This window comes from Haemaphysalis longicornis, unplaced genomic scaffold, assembly GCF_048455015.1.
Source record: "Haemaphysalis longicornis isolate Haplotype H1 unplaced genomic scaffold, Haemaphysalis longicornis Haplotype H1 scaffold_1, whole genome shotgun sequence".
NCBI classification, from domain to species: domain Eukaryota; kingdom Metazoa; phylum Arthropoda; class Arachnida; order Ixodida; family Ixodidae; genus Haemaphysalis; species Haemaphysalis longicornis.
The window spans coordinates 291,802,007-291,825,799 of NW_027526203.1; the positions used below are offsets into that span (position 1 = coordinate 291,802,007).

The 23,793-nt window shown below is 48.7% G+C and overlaps 1 protein-coding gene across 1 annotated transcript in view; it reads right to left on the reverse strand.

Moving 5' to 3' along the window:
* LOC144159198 (uncharacterized) overlaps positions 1-23,793 on the reverse strand; it is a 110,141-nt gene that overhangs the window by 15,989 nt on the left and 70,359 nt on the right. Inside the window, exon 4 of the mRNA XM_077690536.1 lies at positions 1,085-1,266. Coding sequence (XP_077546662.1) covers positions 1,085-1,266 — 182 coding nt within the window. The remainder of the gene's footprint in view (positions 1-1,084; positions 1,267-23,793) is intronic.

A 23,793-nucleotide genomic window follows, 5' to 3' on the forward strand; every position in this document is an offset into this window, starting at 1 on the left:
ATGACACGGAATTGTGCATGCCTTGATCTGGGGCTATTTACATTACGAATTAGTCTAGGATAATTACCGCCAGTTTTTAAACGTAGTAATGAAAAATAGCGGACTTGTCAGAGTGCTAAAAAAGTAAACTGTGTGTATTCTCATTACACGCAAAATCAAGAAAGATAAGCGTGGTGATCGCTGCTCTTCTCGCCACATGTTCTTTTCTACCACGTGCCGTTGCTTGCTGTTCCGCGCGATAATAGACAGCGTTGGCCTGTAGACTTCCTATTATTTTTGTTGTTGAATGATGATCTGTGCACGCGAAAAACAAAGCACCAAAGATAAGAGACCAGTTGGTGCATATGAACGATAATTTTCAGATAGACTTGTTGAACCATAAAAAGATGATAACATAAATAAGGGTATCGTAAGGCCATTTCCCGCCCTGTGATTTCTGACGTCACACTACAGGAAAATGAATTTCCGATGCTTGTAAAATTCCGAAAAGAATCGGCGTATGTGCTCGCAAATGGAGATAGGTACTGGTAGGTTGCATCATGCAACTTCTTGTAGGTTGCATCACGACTACTGCTAGAATGTGCCTATTCACAACATGATATCAAGACAACACGGGTCGCAAAGGGGGAGAGGGATGCCCTCTGTATTTGCCTTTTTGGAAGTGCATTTACTTACCGCATGAACGCAGCTCCAGGCTTAAATTTACCTTTGGTCTATGCATACGTCACAACCATCTTTTCATGCACTTTTTAACTTTGTTTTTTTAAATTATCTGTGCTGCTATTTCGATCAATTTTTTGGGTTTTTTTTTTTTTTTTTGCAATGGCTCTCCCTATCCTTTCTTAACTGTTGGAAGGCACGTGACCAGATGCAGCACGGAAAACAAGCGGATGGGCGTTTTAAAAACGTGCCAGGATAATCGGTGTGGCTTTTGTTAATAATTGCGAGACCTGTCTTGGTATATTGACTGCTTGATGAATTCTTTTGTTTGGAAGAGGAGGACCGAGGGTTGGTGGTGCGGGAAGAGGGCGCCTTTTGCTGGAGGCAGTCGGCGCGCAGGGCGCGCGCGGGGTAAGCGGCTCACCTGGACGCGGGCCTCGCTAAGGTTAACCCTTGCGGCCAGCTCCTCGCGGGCAAAGGCATCCGGGTAGTGGCTGCGCTCGAAGGCCTTCTCCAGAGCGCTCAGCTGCTGCGCGCTGAATGCAGTGCGGCTGCGGCGGGCCGCATCCGCCCTGGCCCCATCAGCCGCCTCGGCGCGGACGGCCACTGCGAGCGCAGCCGGGAAAAGGCTTTGGAACTTGGCGAGGGTAGTTCGGTAGTTTTTCGCCCAAACATGCGATGACTCCCTCCGCCCAATTTTTAGTTGGTCTACAAAAAGAGCCCTCGTTTTAAACCACGACGGCCAACGCCAAGATAGACAGAAGGGCAGGGTAACGCCTGTTGCCACTTTTGTCAGAATGAGGAGGAGGGGGAGGAGGAGGTAGTTGGTCGGAAGGAGGATCACCGCAGCTAGATCTCAGCGGAGGGAGATAAACACAAGGGAAATCGGTATTGGCAGTGGTAAAACTTTATGTATGATGGGTAGCGGTATAATGGATAATATATGCGCAAATTTCTTTTTTGTGGTACAGTGAGGCGTTATAATTTGTTTTAGTTGCGGTCTTCCGTACCAAAATCCCGTAGCATAGTTTCAAATAAATGGGGCACTATATAAATTTTGCTTAAACCATAGTGGTATTAAATGGCCGATTCTATACAAGATACCCATACTGTTAGAGAGTTTAGTGGAAACGTGAGCAATATGGGTATTTCCAGGAAAGTTATTCCGGAAACCAGACACCTAAAAACTTCTGTTCTCTCACTCGGGTTAACTTGGTTCCATTAATCGGAATTGTTTTCTCGACTTTTTTATTGTACGGTCTAAATATCATGTAAGCTGTCTTTGTGGTGTTTAAGTTGTAATTTGTTATCCAATAGCCATTTTGACAATTGTTCCAAATAAACAGTTACCACGGAGTGAAGTTTAATTATGTCATCAAATGAGAAGAATACGTTATTGTCGTCCGCACACAAAACAAGTTCTTGCGGACCTTCTATATTTATGATGTCATTTACATAAACAATAAACAATAATGGGCGTAACCTAGCCTCCTTGTGGAACGCCTGGTTTTAGCTCCAATATGTCATGAGAAAGGCAGTTTAGTTGAACAAGCTGTTTTCTCTTAGTCAAATAGCTTTTTACAAGGTTACCTACCACACCACGTATTCCATATCTCGCCAATTTATTTGGCAAAATATTACGATTGATCGAATCAACCACTCTTTTAAGGTATAAAAACATCTCAATTGTGAACTGCCGCCTGTTTTCAGTATTCACTATTAAAGCGAAGCTTTAGTGTCCTTACTGATGCCGTTGTACGCCAATATGCCCTGCATGAAAACCACCTTTCTCTGACGAGGGTGATGAATGATCGTGGGTGAACCGTGAAGTGAAAGAAACAAACAAACGCTTCCCGTGGCCGGAGTAGAAGCTGGGTCCCTCGCGTTACGAAGCCGGCATCTATCCGATTGCACCTTTTTTTTTCTTTATTACATCGGAGAATACGCTTAGACGTGCCAGTAAAAAGGACTAGTCAAGCAAGCAAAAGAATACACTGAAGTTAGGGGAAGCACAAATACATCGAAATGCAGGCAAACACACACCAGCGTTCAAAAGAGGGAACCAGACGGGTGGTTGGTCAAAATAATTATACACACTATGTACAAACGCCACAGTTTCTCGGAAATATGACTTTGTTGATCTTGATGGCTCAGCATGCCTATCACGTAAGCGACATCGTCACAGACTGTACAAACCAATCAACACAAACATGTCACAGGGTGGCTCGCCAGGATTGCCGAATGGCAAAAATCGGATTGAGAAAGGCGTGATATTCATGTCTTTTCTAAGCATTCGCTGCAAAATTTCCCAGAAAAAGGCAGCATCTCTGCAATCTACAAAACAGTGATCAATTGTCTCTGGTCGAGAACAGAGGCGGCAATCTGTCGACCAAGCTATAAACAGACCCCGGTCGTTCATCCAAGTTTCAACAGGGAGCGTACCAGTGTGTAATTTAAAGAAAAATGTTTTAACACCTGGCGGAACACACATTTTACACACACTATTGAGAACATCCTGGTACGGACACTGGAGGTACGGTACACGGTATAATGGCGTAGGAAAAATCTCAGAAACCTGGGCATCGAAAATACTCGCGCGAAACATTAAATATGTACTCAAGGCTAAACTGAGCCTGTAAGAAGCGAAACGTGTCAACCATTTCTTTGAGGAAACCCTGCAAACTTCGGACTGGTTCCACAGACACCGAAGACACAATAATATCAGAGAGACAACGTGCAAGACATGTTTGCATTACAGCTTTCAAAAAACGGATGTTGAACATCTCGAAAGTAGAATAAACGAGAAACGAGCTGCCAAACAGAAAGATGAACCAGCCCAAGGCGCTCTCGCACAACCGGAAGAAAAAGGTTATCTCGACGCATAACCTTTCGCTCACTACGCGAACACCAAATGAAGGTTGCGAAAATCCGGTGATAAGTCTTTATCCCGAGGCGAGAGCAATGTAACGCCTATTAGACGGGTCACAAGAAATGTGTTACACGCCCGAGCACGAGAAAAGATGGACAGCTGCCGTCTACCATTCACTTGGCGCTGTACCTTCACCGCTTGCTCCGGCCAATGCGAGTCAGTATTGAGAAACTGTGAGAGGGGAACTCCTAAATACGTCAGGTCACTATTCCATTTGATTCCGGCGAAGCAATCGGGCGTCGTTCCCCATTCTCCCAACCAAAAGCCGCAGCTTTTCTCGAAACTCAGGGCCGCACCTGAAACCTCAAAAAATTCTCGTGTAATGACAAAAGCATTCTCCACACTTGCCTTGTCAGTACAAAAGAAAGCGACATCATCGGAAAATGCTAAGATTTTCACGTCGAAGGACGATAGCATTAATTCTCTAACAGTATTGTCCTGTATTATGCGCATACATAATGGTTCCAGTTATAAGCAAAACAGGAGTGGTGATAAACGTCACCCTTGACGAACCGATGAAAGGAGGTGAATTGGTTGGGTTAGTCGATTGTTGGCTATCACTCTTGTCGAGCCATTTGCATAACAAATCTGAATACCTTCGGTAAGCCAAGATCCTGCGTTCACATTCTGTACAGCACGAAACAGGAATTAGTGACTGACACGATCGAATGCCTTTGCAAAATATAGTTGTACTAAGGCTACTTGGGCTGAAGTACCCGAAATACACTCAAGTATAGACCTTGCTATGTGAATTTTAGTTTGAATACATCACCCACTGATGCCACATGTCTGATGGTCACCAACTAGTAGCTCAATTACATATTGAAGACGGTTGGCCAAAATCCTAGCGAAGACTTTATAATCTACATTACATAAGGAAATGGGACGATATCCTTCTACTTTACGCAGTTTGTCAGGATCATTACTTTTGGGGATTAGAGCAGTGTGGCCTTCGTACAGCGTAGGTGGAAGAAACCCAGTCTTGTAAGCCTCGCGGTAAACCTCAAGTAAAAAAAAATTGGCTAGCGATTACTATACTCCCTAATGCGATATTTGGGCGCAGTTGTTTAGCTTTTTTGACTGTGCAAAATGTGTTGAGGCAAAAAATTTCTGACGGACATATTTGTATGGTTACAGAGAACTTATTGTATTTGCAGAGACTGACGAAGCACATGCACCGCTGGCCTCACTCATTGTTCAGCACTCGCTCGGGGTTCTGGCGTCGGCGGTGCTGAGCCTCCACTCTGGCAACTCGTTTAGCTGCAGCGGCTGACGAAGCGCACGACCGGTTGCCTCACTCGCAGTTCAGCACTCACTCCTGATGGCTGCAGTGCGCTGAGGCAGCACTCACTCGTGGGTTCTCTCGACGGCAGCTATGGTGAGCCTCTGCGTCGGCGGCGCGAAGTGCGGCTCAGGAAGGGACCGCGAACGCACATCATCGTCAAGCGCACGCCCCCCTCACGTTTTCGCCAAGCGTCGCGCCGTCGAGCGTCTCGTACGCGCACAGCATACTGCCACCCCCCCCCCCCCTCTCCCCGCACACTTTCGGAGAAGCGCCTCGCGCCGCCACGGTGAACCGCCCTCCCCTCACAATTTCTCGAAAGTCTCCTCCTCTGCTTTCTTTCACTCTTCGGACTTGCCATCGTTCACTCGATGACACCGAGGGTAACGCCCCTCTGCCCACGAACGGGCGCCAAAAGGCTGCGCTTTAAAATAGAGCCAGCAAAGAACAGAGTATACCTGGTAAAATTCTGCGGTGAGACCATCAGGTCCTCGGGTTTTGCCTTTCGCGAATGATTCAATGCCAAACACCAATTCTTGAATGCCCATCTCCTGGTCAGTAGATTCACACTCGTCCTGGTTTATTTTGGGCAGAATAACTAATGAATTAGTAAGTCTACCCCTCGCTCGCCGCTTTTTCGGGAGCTTGGAATAGAGCTCCATAATAATCGGCGAATGCCATAATTATTACATTAGTGTCATGAGTAATGTTTTCTTTGTACTCAATTTCAAGTACTTGTTTAGAGAATACATGACGGCGCTCATCGCCTAGAGACCGGCGACAGGGTTGCGCTTCAGCAAAGCGCAGTGATCTCGCCCGTAGTGCTCCCCAGTATTTCTCAACATCAAACGCCCGTAGTTGCGCCTTCACATTCCGAATGTCATCCATTATTAGCCAGGAAATCGGCTTTCAAGTTCATAAAGGTCTCTAAACAATTTATTCAAGTGATTTATGCTTTTTTTTTCTTTTCAAACGCCATCACTGTAGCCTCTTCAGTCGCATTGACTTTCACTTCTTGCTTAAATAATTCCCACCGTGCGATCATAAGCAGATCACAGCGGTTTCTTGCATTTTGCATAATTTCTGGCACACGATTTAAGAATGGATGATGGGATAGTAAAGAATTATTAAATTTTTACAATTCCCAGTGCAGCCGACGACTCCGACACTGCTGGCTACGATGCGCAGCAGATGCAAGGTAATGGTCGCTAAAAACACCGGATGCACAGAATAGCTAGAGAGAGAGAGAACACTCTTTAATGAAAACTGGCGATGTCAGCCCAGCTAAGATGTCTGACTTGCTACGCCAGATGAATGCGATGACGATGATGATTATAATGATGAAGAGGAATACATATGATTTTAACTAATTACAGAGTCTGATCAAGGCTTGTGTCTTTTAGGTATGCCAATAAGGCTTTCGTTGCACGAGCGACACGTTTGGAAGAGTTCCAAGGACCTAATACGTCCCTCAGTTCTAGTTTTGCGGACAGCGGCCGGCCCAGGGACACTGCGAGAGACACTCTTTGTGTAGTAAAGCGCACACAGTCACATATTAGGTGTTGGAGGTCTTCACGCACACCACACTGTGGGCACAGAGGCGAGGAGGACTGGTTGATTTTGTAGCAGTAGTATCGCGTGTAGGCGACGTTCAACCGCATGCGGTGCAGTACTGCTTCATCATGCTTGGATAGTCCAGGTGGCAGCTTAAAATTACAATGCGGGTCGATAGAGTAGAGGGCGCGTAATGGCGGGATGCGTCTGCCCAAAGCGATCGCTGCATGCTCCATGCCACACTGGATGCAAGGGCTGAAGCATCTTTGCGAGAAAATGGCACCGGTATTTTTGATCCGCGTTGGTCATGCGCTGTGGATGCGGCAACGTCCGCCCAGTTATCCCACAATGGGCAGGGAGCCTCTGAAGTGCTATTTGATGGTGCGTAGTCGCACAGTAGTGTATCTAAAGAAACATAAATACGATCTAGCCTAGCGTGAGAGGCCCCCTGAAAATGTGTAAAGCGATTTTGCCGTGGGACATTTTCTCCGGTGTCAGAAAGGTGAAAGTCACGAACAATATTTTGCAATTTTATTGCACTAAAGTCTGATCTTTGGTGCTCACACGACCTGTCACACGGGTTACACACACAGTTAAAGTCCCTTAAGACCATTTAGTGGCGCTCACTACATAGGTGAGTCCGCAATGACAGGAAATAGTCTTCCCGTTCACGAGGTTGAGATGGTGTGTAAACGACAATAAACCTCCATAAATGGCTCGGGATCATTAGGTCACCTACGATTAGCGCCCCTCCCGATCAGTGACTACAAATTTTACACCGCCTTGGAGGAGCTTGTTCAGAAAGAGCATGCACCCAGCAGATAACCCTCTCACGTGACTAACGCACACTTCGTACTCTGATTAAAAAGGAGCTGCAGCTTTCGCAGTCCCTTCATCCGACTCAATTTTGGTTTCTTGAATGGCCAACACGTCAAGCCTCAAACCCCTGCATGAAGTGATGAAGCAAGCCTTGACGCCTATTGTTACGTAAGCCACGGAGATTTAACGTTCAAAACTGAACGGAAAGAGCGCCCACCATGCATGGAACCGTACAGCAGTGTACCGTCTCTCCCTCGCCTACCCACAGTTCCACCAGGATCTGGAGGCCAGGCAGCTGGACGGCGACCAGTAGTTGCCCTACCTTCAGCCGGGGAGGCAGCCAAAGCTGCCCCTGGTGATGATGCAGGGTCGACAACTAGAGGCGCCTCTGAGCCCATCAGGCCTGTACCAGAGGCGGACGTGGCGCCCAGCGTCAAAGCCGTGGATGGCACCACCGAAGCAGCAGGAACAGGATCCGAAGCATCCCTGACAGGAAACGCCTTCGCCTGATTCATCTCCGTGACCTCTGGTTTGTCACCCGAAGCCTCCACTTCATCAAGGGGCGCAGGTCGCTTTTTGGTACAAGTGTCAAGTTACATGTCTTCCTTCTCCATCGACGGTGGTCGATCCCATTAAGATGGCGACTCGGCCCATGTTGCAGACAAAAGCGCAACGTTAGCGCCACCTCCATGGTCCTCGGGTGGTACCAAACGCATGGAATACACGGTAGACGGTGAAGACATCGACCCCAACGAGCTCGCTACTCCAGGATGGCTCGATGTGAGACGGAAACCATCTTCGTTTATGGCTGCCAACCAAGCGCCAGTCACTGCTGCAATCTCCCAACGGTCGACCTCAGGCTCCAGTCCCAAGCATGGCCAGCGCTCTCCTAAACGTCGAACCGCGACGGCTCCATTACCAGCGACCGATGTGAAAATAATTCTTCGACCACGCGGAGGCCTCGCCCTTGCTACAGTATCTGCAGCGGTTTTGGCCGGCACCATTCAACGGCAGGCTGCATTACCAATGATCCCAGACGTCCAAGTGCGAATACACCCGGTCTCCAACTTTATCGTTGTGAGTACGCCCTCTGAGGACCGAGCACGATCCTACGAGAAGCTCGAAACCCTCCTCCTCAATGGGAAACAGTATCCCGTGAGCACACACATTGCCGTACCGGCGAACACCGTCACCGGCATCCCGGCGCAAATAATGGACCCTGATAATAACCCTGACCTCCAAATACTAGACGCCAAGCGTCTAAACACTTCGAACATCACTCAAATTCTCTTCCATGGCACTCGAGTTCATTTTTGGATCCGCTACCGCTCCACCACCTACCGCTGCAGACCCTTTCGCCGCAAAACAGAGGCCAGCACGACATGCTGGCGGACAGGCCATCACCAAGATGTGTGTCCTAACACGAAGAAAACCCCACGCTGCCCCACGTGCGGACTTCCCAACGCCCCAGAAGGCCACCCCTGCTCTCCCAAGTGCATTGTATGTGAGGGCCCACATGTCACCGACACAGCTGAGTGCCCCCGCCGCTATCAACCTCGATGCCAGCCTCCTACTACGTACGCCCAAGCCGCCGCCCGGTAGACTCACTGCATCGGATGTGACTGGCACCCCGTCTGCTGATATTCCTGCCCTGCCGACCTGTCAGTCGCAGTTGAAACGTCCCCCTGACGGCAACAACCAAGTGAAAACGAAAACGCAAGCCGTTAATTAGTCGACCAATGTGCAACACCATCAGCAGGTGAGCACCCAGCGTTTCTCGCCCGGTGGGGCACCGTCTCGATCCTCCTATCCACCCCTTTCCCCAGACCCTTTGTTTGAAGTAATGAAGGAGCTTCGGGCCCTCTGCGCACAGGTCGCAACCCTGAGCCAAGGAAATGCTGCCTTTAAGCGGGAGCTCCAGCTTGCTAAGCTTCTTCCCTCTCATACCCATAACAACCCGCCTGATGCCTGCGAACCAGCCGGTACTCCCCCTACTCCTCACACAGTTGACAACTCCGACTCTCCTCCCCCTGAGCGCATAGCGGTCTCTATCAATGACTCACGATGTGCGATCGCATGTGATGAGAAATTTGGTATTCTGGAACGTTCCCTAGCTATAGTCAGAGGGAGGAATACTTGCACGTACATAACACCCTCCTAGCCAACCAAACGGTGATGCAATGCACTTTGGAAACGATCAACAATTACCTTCGGCATTTCTTCCGAGCCCTGGACACCGCTCACAATGTCCCCCTTCCCTGTAACGATGGCAACGATGAATAGGCATGGCAACCCCCTTGTCGCGTGGCAGTGGAATTGCCACGGTTTCGTCTGTAAGCGCCAAAATCTTCAACACCTAATTTCTGCTGAACCCTTACCTCCAGCTGTTATTGCCCTGCAAGAGCCTGGAAGAGAGGTCAAGCTCACTGGGTATCAAGATTTCCATACTCCTGGTCGTAACTCAACGGCGGTTCTGGTACAGCGTAACATTCCCGCTGAGCCCCACACATTTGCCGATATTGCGATACCACATGACATCGTCACCCTGTATCCACAAAAACGCTCTGCCTCTTTCCTTCATGTACTTAACGTTTATAGTGGCCCTAAAGCTTCCAATTATACATTTAGCACCCTTCTGACTCGGTCCACAAAAGCGGCAACTGGCCACCCCCTTCTTATACTTCGGGACTTTAACGCTTTTCACACAGCCTGGGCTACAATCGCGTCACTAAGAAAGGCCGCTTACTTTGGGAAGCAATTCAGACTCGACGTTTAACAGTAGAATCGGAACCCTGTATTCCTACCAGAATAGGCAACAGTGTACATGCAGATACCTCTCCTGACCTCACACTTTCCTTGCGCGTTACTGACATGAAATGGCAATGTACTCCCCACAACCCAGGAAGCGATCACTTCATTATTCAGTCCACTTTGTGACTGCATTGGGCATTTACTCCAAAACTGCGGCAGTCTCACATCCCAAATTGGCCAGCCTTTCGGCTCTCGTGTCAAGAACAAGCACCCCCTACCGATCATACTCCGGTTCAGGATTGGCATAAACACCTACTCGAGATTAAGAAGGCCCACGATTCGTCCCTAGACCCCGACATTCATTCGGAAACTGTTGACACTCGCCTTCAGCATCTTTGGACAGCGTACCAGGGCCTTCAGAAACGCTGGCACCGTTAAAAGCACAATCGTCGTCTTCGACTGCGCATTGCTCATCTCGCACCACTATTGAGAACTAAGTGGCGGAACTGGCTCGTGCGCAATGGGGTCAGTTCTGCGACAGCATGCGTGGTAACCTTAGCATGCGGCGCACCTGGGCCATTCTTCGCCATGTGATTGATCCTTCTCATTCGAAATCAACCAGTCGCAATCGCCTTACCACCTTCTTACATAAATTTCCCGGTACAAGCGATCAGGTTCTCGCCCGTCTAGGGGAGCTTTACCTTGTCCAGGGCCCGCAGGAGCCCCTTTCACCATACACCGGCCAGCCCAATGAGAATGGATCGACCTATCTCCACAGTTGAGGTTCACGCAGCCCTCTTAAAATTCGCCCAAACTCAGCGCCAGGAGAGGATGGAACAACCAACAAGCTCCTTCGAAATTTAGACGATCAGTCAATAGCGGTCCTAACAAACTATTATAACAGCCACTGGAAGTCTGGGGAGCTCCCACCCGAATGGAAGCATGCTAAAGTCTCTTTCATTCCCAAGCCGGGTAAACCGCTCGCTCTTGAACAGCTTAGACCCATTTCCCTCACATCGTGTGCACGTAAGGTCCTCGAGCAAATCGTAGATGCCCGTTTGATCCAATATCTGGAGAGCAAGCAACATTACCCGCACACAATGTTCGGATTTCGAGCCGGCCTTTCCACCCAAGACGTCTTACTGCAGCTCAAGCATGATCTTCTCCTTGCTCCCCCTACTGCCGACTCGTCAGCTGTTCTAGCGCTAGACCTCCAAAAGGCCGTTGATCGGGTCTCCCACCACGCCATTCTGCGCCATTTGGCTGCTCTGTTACCTGGAGCACGCACCTACGGCTTTTCTCGCTAATCGCGCGGCCATCATTCAGATTAATGATCTCCGCTCCGACGTCATTCCGCTCCCCTCCGTAGGCACCCCACAAGGAGCAGTTCTCTCCCCACTGCTCTTCAATATCGCTATGATAAATCTCCCTCCTCTTCTTGCAATATCCCCTTGCTTCGCCACCGTTTTTATGCCGACGATGTCACGCCGTGGGTTCCAGGCGGCAGTGACGCACATATTGAAACCACCCTCCAGCAGGGGGCAGATTGTGTTGCTGCCTATGCTCGTGATGTCGGTTTGACTTGTTCGCCCAAGAAGGCCGAGCTGCTGCTTCTCTTGCCCAACAGTCTCAAACGCGCCCGCGCAGCTCCGAACATTACCATCCGGCTGGATGATCACCTTGTTCCCGAGTGCCACGCCTTAAAGTCCTAGGCCTCAATATCCAATAGAACTGCGCCAATACCACATTACTCGCCCACCTAACATCCCTAGTCAATCAAACCATCAACCTCCCCCGTTGCATCATCACCCGCCACGAAGGGCTCAAAGAGGCAGAGCGATTGCGGCTGATACAGGCTTTCGTCATAAGTCACATCACTTTACTCTCTTCCTTATCTGGCACCGTCCTCCAAGGAACTCAAAAAGGTGGATTGCCTAATTCGAAAAGTGTACAAGACGGCGCTGAGGATTCCGCAGAGCGCTGCCACCGCTCGTATAGAATCGCTTGGTGTCTACAACACAGCATATGAGCTCCTCGAAGCTCATCTTGTTAGCCAGTACGCCCGCCTTACAACGACCTCAACAGGTCAATCTCTCCTCCGGCGACTTCCACTCAACTTTCATTTCGCTACAGAATCCTCTCTTGCCATCCCTAGCAATATCCATGACCGTTCGGGCCAATATAGTTCGGCCCATTCCCCGTAACATGCACCCGACGCACAGTCCAGCCCACCGGGAGCAGCGTGCGCGGGCCCTTACGAAGCGATACCCAGTACATCCGGCAACTGTTTATGGTGACGCGGCTAGCTACAGGCACCACGACGCGTACGCGGTCGCAATCATCAACGGTCCCAGCAGTCCCCCTCTTACCACCCTCACCCTTCGCACTTCTTCCCCCGCGACTGCGGAAGAGGTGGCTATTGCTCTTGCATTCAACACTACGGCCTTCACCTGCGATTATAATCTCCGATTCGAAGGCGGGCATTCGGAATTTCGCCCGGGGCCGCATTTCTCCACTGGCACTCAAAACCCTTCTTCGAAATCACCCTGACTCCCCCACCGAGCTGGTGTGGACCCCAGCCCACACGGGTGTGGGAAGGAACGAGGCAGCACACAGAGCCGCTCGAGAGCTCACCTTCCGAGCAGGTCTCAGCCTTGATCCTCCCTTCCATGGAGCCCTGTCAGCTCGAGATCAGCTCCTTTCCTTTCATGAGATTACGTCTCATTACCGCCTCTTCCGCCGTCTACTGCCCCCTGCACACCCGGCGCTCTCTCACGCCGAAGAACGCCTATGGCGCTTAGTGCAAACGTATACCCTTCCTTGCCGCTCCCGCCTGCACCGCATGTACCCCGCTCTGTACTCTTCACCCCACTGCCACGCTTGTGGGGTGGTCCAAACCATGGATCACCTCCTCTGGCAATGCCCCCACAACCCATTCCCTCCATATCGAGACGGTTATCACTGGGCGAGGGCGTTGGGCAGCTCGGATTCGGCGGTGCAAGATGCCATCGTCGCCCGGGCTGCCAAAAGTCACCCGGCACCTTCCGCCCTCGGTCACCACCCCTACCCCGAATTAGCTATTGCGGCAATAAAAGTTTTCTCTTTCTCTCTGTCTGCTGGCCATCTGCCAAGCCTCCATGCCATCACAACGCCACATTTCTCTTGTGATAGACTGAACCGTGCCATACGGTTCCAGTGCTTCTACAATTCGTCGTTGCTCCTTGTGCAGGGAAAGCCAAAGAAGCTTCATTTTGGTGTTTCTGCTCTCAGGATCAGTGACCAGGCATTTGAGGCGTTTGACCGCAAGCTCGCCTCGGTCTACTAGCTTTTGTTTCGCTGCACCGTTGACGCACGTGGCAAGCCACACGTGATTCATCTGATATTGACCACAAGCGAGAATGTCCTTGTTCTTGGTGTCTAGAACGGTAATCAAAGCATCACGAAAGTCCGGGCACGATACGGTCGGCCAGAAAGGTCAGCCTGCAATACGAAGTTTAGACCGCTGTTACCAGGAGGCAAGGGGGAAGTACGACCTTGTAGGTTCCGGATTCATAAGATGACGCAACTTGAGTTCCTCGGTCCAAGGTCGATGCGCTGTTCCCGGCAGAATTCATGGCAAGCGTGGCCGTACACGGCTGTCGTCTTCTTCATCCGAGTGCTCCATTTCGACAAGGTCGAAGCGAACGCCAAGCAGCAGGTACCGATTCGCGCCGTACACACCAAACCCAAACGTTTGGCCTACAGTGTGCACACCCGAGAGTTGCTGTGCGTATTCTAAAAAAGTGGTGCGTACCTCCAGAGTACTAGCACATACTCGCAGTGGGGAATTGGCCAACCAAAGAATCCATCACGAGAAAGCTTCGCGTTCAACCGTCGTCGTCGTTAGACGGAGGGGAGCATGATTTTGTTGATTCAGATTTTTGGAAAGCATGTTGATATTTCGAAATTACATTGTGTTTGAGAAAGACGGTCGATAGTCTATTATAAATTACTTCCTAAAATACATTGGAAAAAACTGTCGGGACCGATACTGGCCTGTAATTTGATACATGGTCCTGTGTTCCACCTTTATAAATCGGCGTCACTCCAGCAACTTTTAGTTCATGTGGAAAAAAACACCGGTGGACATACATAAATTAATAATGTACGCTAACACCTCACTTACTTCTCACTCACATTCTATAAAAGTCCGTCAACTTCTGCCGCGGCATTATTATTTATTTTTCCGATCAGATCCCGTACTTCGGCATCGTTCGTAGGTTTCAAAAAGGTAGAACTGGACAATCGCGGAATGCTAGCCACGCCGCGGCCGCTTTTATCAGTGTGGGTTGGGTGCGCGCCGGCATGAATAAAATGAGCTGCATGCTTCCTACCGACTCTCCATATAAATGCGTGAATTGCGGCTTTGCTACTGCTTTCCTACTTGTTATTTTGTTAACAGTATCCTATATTTTCTTAGGCTGGTCTCGTAAGTTAAAAAATATGCGTTCGTAATATTCTCCTTTCGCTTTCTTTAAATCGCTTTGTAGCTCGTTCGTGAACTTTTAGTACGCCTCGCGGATTTCAGGATCCTTTGTTTTTATAAAACTGTGGAACACATTTTTTTTTCTTTTTTATGTGCTTATACAGATCTGAATTCACCCAGGGTTTACGCACCTTTTTAGTTCTTTTGCTTAAAAGGGCCCTGCAACCCTTCTTTCAACTTTTTTTTTGAAATCTTAAATGCTTGCAGAACGTAGTCACCCAACACACCCAGTACTTAAATTAGGGGGTCGCAAAGTACCTCAGCCAAAAATTACTGCTCTATGCCCGTCAGATAACTTTGAAACTCGCTCAAAAGGTTTTTCTCTCTCTTTCCCGGGCTTGACCTTCTTCGACCGCTCGAATTACGTCACTGAGGCCATGTAGCGGCTGTTGGCCGGTTTTCCTTCAGTTGCAGCAATGAACGCTTTTCGATGGCAACTTTAAAAATAAAGCCGTAAGAACAAAGCAGAAATGGAAGGCGTATCTGGTGCTACGAGCAAATCACACAGTGCCGATCCGTACTGGCGATAACTATAGCTTTCGCAGTGGTTCCAGACGCGAAGGAAAGAGTAAAAGCGCTTATCGAAAGTGTTGCAGGGTCCCTTTAAAATTTAGAGAGGAAAGAGTGCATGGTCGCATTATCTTATGGATTGTAGGAATACATTACACGCGGCATTCACATCGCTTGCTTGGTAAAAGAAGAGCTGCCTCTTCCAAGTTTATATCTATTTTCAAATCACCCATTATAATGCACGATTCATTGCGCGAACAAGCATATACGTCAGTAATCGTTCTAAGAAGATGTAAAATGTTCTTTTGTTACCGGATGGAGGCCTATAAATAACGCACGTAGTCATTTTTCGTGCATGAATGCTAAGCATTCGGAATCACTGGCAATCTCCGACAATGTCCGACGCCTCCGATAATCTCCGACGCCTCTTTTTCACTGGCCAGTTCTCGCTGCGCCCGATACTAGCTGCAGGTGGGCGCTCGCTTCTCGCTTTCGCTGTCGTCGTTTGCGGTTGGCGGGAATGACGCCGTTTCTGCGGACGCCCGAACAATATGGCTGAGGATCCCGGCAGCTGCGGACTCTTAGTGCCCAAAAAGAATAGCTCAATGAACCCAGTAGCGCTATCATTAAAACATTGCAGAGGACATCTACGTTCAGGACTTGAGACGTGAGACGAGATAGCGTTGTTTCGTCGGTGAGAGAGAGTCTTGGAAAGGGACTGCTGCGTATTCACGCCCCTTGGCTCTCCAAGCTCCGAATGTCGGCTGAGAGGGTGAGACTAGCGGCAACGGTTTCACGCGCCGCGGCACACGAAAACCATGACTTATCGGCGTGAGCGCGGACCTGGGGGGAAGAAACTCTCTTTTTATTCTCCCTTTCTTCTATTATAGTCGGTAGGCCTACCGTCGTGCCTCCTCCTTTCCACGCTACAGGTTTGCACTGCATAAAATTTCCCCAATATGGAGTTATGGCCCATTTTTTTGCCATAACGCTGCGAAAATCTTCGTGTGTAGCGAGCAATGCTTGTACGATTTGCAGAGGCTCTATACTTAAAAGCGCAACGGAAATTAAGCCTACCAGATAAACGTGTATGAACTCCAGTATGGTAAGGAATCGGTCAATATATAGTTAATTTTGCATGTTGATCGACTACGCCTTAAGGCCCGTTCACACTGCGACGAAAGCGACGTGAATTCTGTCGCTTTGTCGCGCGACGACAAGAATTGGTCCCTACCATTCGCCAAAAACGGTCGTCGCGCGACAAAGCGACGGAATTCCCGTCGCTTCGCTCGCTTTCGTCGCTAGTGTGAACGGGCCTTTAGGCTACAAGAGGCACAATTTAAAGACAAACGGACGGTGTTGTTGTTGTTCCTGGTGACTTGGCACATACCCACGGGGGGGATTGGCCAGGGATAGGGCGTGAGAAGGGCTAATGCGCCCGCTTAAAACACCGGAAAATTATAAACCTAGAGATTTATAAGCAGAAAGAGAGAAAATAGAATTGGTTGAAAGTTATAAGTAGAGTTTGGGAAAGAACAACTGCAGCTTTTTGGACCGAAAAAAAGTCCATGCAAGAAGCAAAGCTAACAGGGCAGGCACCTGGTCTCGGAAACGTATGCATGAATGGCTGCAGCCACCCCTCGGTGACAATATCCCAGTGATGTGGCCCCAAAAGATAGTAGTACGGACATGGAAATAGGCAGACCAATTCGTCGCAATGGCGTGGCAAGATGACGCTGCCTCAAGTACACAGCACGAGCGCAATGCTCGTGCTGTCCACTTTGTCCATCTCTCTTCTTCAAATTGTGTCCCTCGTGCTGTCCACTTCGTCCGTTTGGCTTCTTTAAATTGTGTCCAAGACGCAATCGATACCTAAAGCGCAATCGATTAACGTGTTTGGACTGCATCTCACGTCGGCGAGCTTTCGCTATCTGAAGCTGTCACGCTTTGGAGGAACGTACCAGTGAGCCGTAGCATCCCGTTATAACGAACAGGGATATAACAAATTAATGCTGAATTTGAATGGCAGTAGCGCTGTTAATATTGAAAGGGTATCGGTTATAACAAATAAATTTTGCTGACCGAGTAGCTAAAAATAGCATACAAACTTGCGTGCGGAGTCAAAGCCTCTCCAAAAAAATCGCCTTTTGACTGAAAAGTAGCATTACACGGTTGATTATGCGGGAACTATATGGGAATACTTTTGTTTTTCTATGAGGGTGCTACATGGGGGTGGGTTATTCAAGGGGCGGGTTATTCGCCAAAAATACAGTATACATTTATAATGTAGCACATATCTTAAAAATAGCGTTATTAAGTTCAATTACATCGTGCACGGTAAGCGCCTGCAGCGTGCAGGGCTCATCTCCCGTTCTATATACAGCAATTTAGGTGCCTACTTTTGTAACGAATGTCGGGAATAACGAATGAATTGTCGCTTTCTGTTTGATTCCGTTATAACGAAGTTTGACTGTAGATGGGGACTTAGCGTTCATCTGCAATCACCATGTACAATCAAAATCACACCAACGTTACTTAGGGTACTTGACGTTAAGCGTTAAGGCTTAGCGTTAGTATATAGCTTTAACGCTGAGCCTCACGACGGGCCAAGCAACGTCGAACTCATTGTACGTCAAGCTGTGGGTACCGGTTGGCGACATTAGATCTCAAAGCGTAACTAGCTTTTACTTAAAACACCAGGCCGGCACCAACGCTTGTGCATACCCGCATTCACCAAGGGACCTTGGCGTTCACACTGCTCGCGCTCCATCTGCTGTGACAGCACCGTAGAATCACAAGTTTGGAGTGGGTCCCGCACGACGGCGTTACTGACGCTGGGACGACACTTCCCCGCGTAGCTTCGTCAATTAAAGATGACGTTTAGCGAAAACGAACTTTGCTACTCAGCTAATTGCTACTTCTGTAATTAGCATGCTCAAATTACTCCTGTAGGCATCATTACATGTCTCTAATACAAGTTCCTAAGTTGAAGGCCACGACGCATTTATTAGTTCAATTTTTAGACAGCCAAAGACAAGCCGTGATGGTGTTGCGGATGTCGGCTAGCCTCGCATTCCTGACGCCCTGGGTTCCATCCCCCCAGTCCAAAATTTACCCAATTTTTCTTTCCAACTCCGCCAGTTTACTTGTACTCCCTCTGCGCTGCCAGCCATTTTGTTTGTCATCTCTCGGTTATGCCGGATTTTGGACATACCGAACCAACCGACGCTTTCCCATTAAAACATTCAGGCTTGTGCCGTAGGGATTGGCAAGAACATATAATGCGCTGGAGATGGGCGTGCTCGTGCACGCAGGCAAACACAAAACAATCCATCCTCCTCCCCCTCCTCCATCTACTCCACGCATTTATTGGCCAATGGAAAAGAGGGGCAATGTTCCCTTTAAGGAACTCATTCCAGTGGATGTCCCTCTCTCATGAGGAGAGGGGTAACGACTCATGATCCACACCGAGAATGAGCGGCGTGCCATACTGCGCTAGTTTCACACACTGCATTCAATGGGGATTGATTTGCTTCTCCCCGACCCTAGGAACGGAGTGGGACGATTGCTCACCGTCGCCTGTTGTGGGGCAACATTCCCGCCCGTCATTTCGCCCTTCACAAACTGGGGGAGCGGCCACTGAGAAAGCACGCTGACCAGTTTTAAATCATTAGTTTTATCGGGAAGAAATAGGCTTTTCATCATATCCGCACCGACATCGACGACATCATCATCATCATCATCTTGGAGTGGGACTCGCTTGCGGAAGTCATTATTGCTTTCCCTCTGCAAACAAGTCCGTTATTATCAACAGCCATAAGAATTGCCATAAATGGGCCACGAAGACCAAACATGACTGTTTAATTTGAAAGAACTAGCCTTTGGCAATTACCTCAGCTCCGTTACGAAAGGCGTTTTTTAACAAAAAAAAAACAAAAAAAAATATTGAAAAACATACAAATTTGGCGCTGTAGTAACGTAATCTCGACAGAAGAGACGACATATGGGCCAGCACTAAAAACACGGTTGTCGGAACGTTAACTGCACGTTAGCATTCCAGCGATGCGACCAGCTGGAGCTGGAGGCCCTGTTGCAATCTCCCAGTCGTGTTTCCTGGCGGTAGCTTAGTTTAGGCTAGCGGCCGCCACACTAGCAAGATTTTCTGACGTAAGATTTTCTGGCGGACTACCGACACAAACGGCAAATTTTCCCCATTCCACACCACCAACTCACAAGGGATGAAGCAACAACGTTCAGACGACTTCAAACTAACACGTATCCACACCGTACCCTTCTTCATGCCATTTATCCGACAGACTATCCAGCCACCTGCCACTACTGCCCAGCGCCCGGTACCCTATACCATCAGGTGTGGGAGTGCCAAAAGACACCGGACCTGCATCCAATCCCCAACCCCTCTATACAACAGTGGACGGCGCGGTTGACCAGCAAGGACCCTACGTTCCAGCTTGACCTGGTGCAAAGGGCCCGCGCAGCCAGCCGCAGCCAGGGGATCCCGGACTAGGGATCCCCTCCACCGGGCGGGTGCCCTAACAACTGCACCTGTTGTTTTTAATAAAGATTTGTTTCATTCATTCTGACGTAATAAAAATGCGCATGTAAGGACGGGACAAGTGAAGGGAGGCAACACACAACACTTGTCCCGTCCTCACATGCGCATTTTTATTACACCATGTCAATACACCAACTAACCCCTCAGATCGCTTTGATGAAGATTTTCTGACGGCACAAAGAAATAGTCAGAAGCTGGCTGGGGAGTCGCCACTGCTTCATATGTTTCCTTTAATAGCTATTATTGTTATCGGGAATAAGCATTCTTTTTATGAACCAAACTTGTATTTTTCTTCATGGCCCCTTACGGGACATTACGGGCGTCTAATCGCCTGGCGATGTTTTAAAGGCGATAGCCTTTCTTGAGCTACTTAAACGCTGAAATTTTGGTCTCTGTCTGTCTGTCTGTCTGTGTGTCCTGGATTTATCCGCCCGGCCAAAAGCTAGAATTTTTGAACGAGATGTTTATATAGGCAAAACAGTTCCAAACTACTGAATCTAATGGCAGTGTTCATACTTGTCAAATTGTTGAGCAAAAATAAAACATTAGGCATGTTTGAGGCACGACATCAATACATAAGCGGTATTTGCAGTGCTCTTTTAATTAAATACACGTGACTGCCTAATTTTTGTGATAGTAAATAACAAAAATACGCGTTGAAAGGGATATTTTTTTGCCACCAAAATACAAAGAGAGCACGCGGCGAGTCTGGACCACGTGGCGGTGTTCCAAGTTCAAGTAACGAAAGGCTCCAATGGATAGCACGCGAGCAGTGGAAAGCGCGAAAATTGCATTGAGTTTAGCAAATCTCCCCCAAAGCTTGTTGTGGGAGGTGCGAAAGAGGAGGGGACGAGCGGGCGGGGGAGAGAAGAGGGTCATGTACGTGGCACGGGCGGCAGAAGACTATCGTCATTCGTCGGCATTTGTAGCGAAGTGAGCAGATACGCGGACAATTTTTTTTACACTTCTTCGGCCCATGACAGATGATTTACTTCCCCGTGATATATGATAAGCTCAACTGCAATATTCGAGAAGCTTACGAACAGTCGGTTGACATTTAATTGCTTACGGAACATCCTATCCAAGTCTGAAATCCGACGAAATCACCAAGCTCAATGTACTAATACGACAAGCATTCAAAACATCTGGGACTTCCTCCGAAAACCTCGACGAAGTAACTCCAATTAGGACTATTTAGCACCTGGGAAGAAATATGTGAGGCACATCAGACTTGCCAACTCCGCAGCCTACGCCGAACCCCCGCCGGCCGCTCCATTTTATCTCAACTTGGCTATCCTGTTCCTTCCTAGCAAGACCAGAAAACACGCTTCTCACCCATCATCCGACAGAACATACGGGTAGCACCCATCCCCCGTAATATGCACCTTGAATACGACAAAGCAAGACGCCAGGCGTGAACCGGATACATCCGCAAACGGCATCAACACCTGCTGACCACTAGATACACAGACGCATCGCCCTACCAGGACTAGCCAGCTCACTCGGCCAGCGTAATCGACGCAGCAGGCAAAGAACTATATATGCGCAGCGACCGTACTAACAAAATCAACAGAAACGGCAGAAGCCGCCGCAATTGCCCTCGCGGGCACCACTGAAAAAGAGTACATAACCACCATCACGAACTCACAGACGCCTGCCAAATACTGCCCGTAGACAGGCACCCTATACCATATCGTTTGGGAGTGCCCCGACGCGCCGCAACTCAACAAACCCCAACCCATCCTCACAGCAGTGGGAGGGGCTGCTGACCAGCCCTTACCTCACCGACCAGCAAACGTTAGTGGAGAGAGCGAAGAAGGCCGGTAAACTCTAAGGGGCCCTGGACTGAGGACCCCTCTCACCGGTTGGGTGCCCCTGACACCAGCACCTTGCTGTTTAATATAAGTTTACTCCCCCTCCCCCGTCACCACATTTACTGAATGTTTCGAAGCAATCGGTATACACAACAACCCCGAAGAGCTTCTGGAGGCCATCGCCTTCCAGAGGAGAAACGAGTGTTCTACGCCGACGCCGCAGAATACCCAGACCGAGCGGCCATGGTCATAGTGGCAGTGGACCAGCAGAGTATAATTCTACTGCCTCTGGGTCAGCTTGAACAATTCACGCAAACACGGGGGAACGGGGAATGAAGTATCCATTGCGCTTGCCATATCCCCCACGCCCGCAAAAATAATTGTGACAGACCCAAAAAGAGCGATTAGGAACTTTGAGAAGGGTAGAATTTCACCCCAAGCGCAGCGCCTTCTTTAACTGTTTGCTGGGTCAAAACTCCGCGAGGTCGTCGTTATATGGACGCCAGCACATTCGCTCTTGCCAGGTAGCAAGCATGCTCACGAAGCGACCCGAGGTTTCATCTACCGAGACCGCCTTGATGTTGATGAGCAATCGCTTCATATGGGGGCAGGGACCGGCTTATGACATATGGGGACATAACCGCTCACTCCCGCTTGGGCCGCCTCATGGCGATACTTGCAGCCGAACACCTTTCTTAACCCCGTAGCCTATAGCCGGCTACATCCATACCTTTACAAATAGCAATGTAGATGGTGCCCGGAGCGAGCTAACCTGCAGCATATCGTATGGGACCGTCACAACACACATTAAAGACGATATCGATAAGGACCCTGTAGAGAAATGGGAGGCCGTACTTGCAGCTCAGCTCCGACCAGGAGACTCAGCGTAGCCTTGTCCAACGTGGCCGGAGCTCACAGGCTCCTGGCTGCCACCTGACTCACTCTCTTCGTACCTTTGCCTAACCAAGCTTTGGCAAAATAAAGCTTCATTATCATGACTGGAACTGCGCACAAAAAAACTGGACCAAGGGAAGAGAACACACACAACGCAGTTTTCAACTAAATTTACTATCAGAAAAAACACATATATAAAGGCTATGTCACATGATTTCTTGGGGCACACATGCGCACGGGGACTCCGAATACATGTTAAACGTGCGTTGCTAACAGGCCTATATATATGTGTTTTTCCTGATAATAAATTTAGTTGAAAACTGCGTTGTGTGTGTTCTCTTCCCTTGGTCCAGTTTTTTGTGCGCAGTTCCAGTCATGAACCATTTTCAACTAGCCCGGCTTTCCACTTTGCTTCATTATCATCATCATTATCCACGTGATATGAAACCAACTAGTGCATGCGGCGCGCGTGTTTGTGCGTGCAGTCGTGTGTGTGCGAGTGTGTGTGTCAGACGCGCTGCTTTCAAACGAGCAAATCTGATGAATTCGGCATTTATCAAAGATGTGACCTGCGCTTTAACGTCTTGTAATCCAAAGCATCATACTAGCATTTCTTTAATGTAACATCGCAGACCACATTTTTTCAATCATACCGTAAGGTGAAGTTCGTCATTAGCTTACTTTGCCACTTTGATCCCAGTTATTACTGATTCTGGTTGTCATGGTGAAGCACGCTCACGCATGTTTGCTAGGGTGGTTTGTTCATTTATTTCTCCTTTATTTCTGCGGCTGGTTTGTTTTCAATGAAATCTATTCATTTCTATACAGGACTGCGCTAACACTCGAGTAATGTATGCGGTGCTTAGTTATTGGTGAAGTTTGCGCCGTCGGACAAGTTAGCTGGTTAGGTGTGCTGGGCTGTAGCTATGCCTATTGAGTCATGGAAGTTCAAAACATGGAGTAGAAGGAAAGAAACAAGTAGACAGGAAGGAAGGAAGGAAGGAAGGAAGGAAGGAAGGAAGGAATGAAGGAAGGAAGGAAGGAAGGAAGGAAGGAAGGAAGGACTCAGATGAGAGGAAGAAACAGAGATAAAAATTCAATTTAACGCCCCCCCCCCCCCCGCCTAGATTGCCGTCTAACGTATAATGACAAGTTGAACTGGCGCTTTAAAAAAGGCATTGTAAAAATACTTGAAGGAAGAAAAAAACGGCCGAAGATTTAAAAAATGGTAGAAATTCGCGCGTTAGAATTGTCAGATATTGCGAAAGCATTCTTCCCAGGGACTAAAATCTTCCCACTTGCTTATCTCTACGTAGGTTTGCCTTGGATGGTCTAAAGCCTTATTATTAAATACCTCATATGACTCATGTATAGATTTGTAGCGCATCGTGTCACGGTTTGCGGACTGACGGAAGGAGGGACGCCAAAGAATTCTTAGGCATAGAAATTAGCAAACAGCTATTCAGAAAACTACAGGCCTTG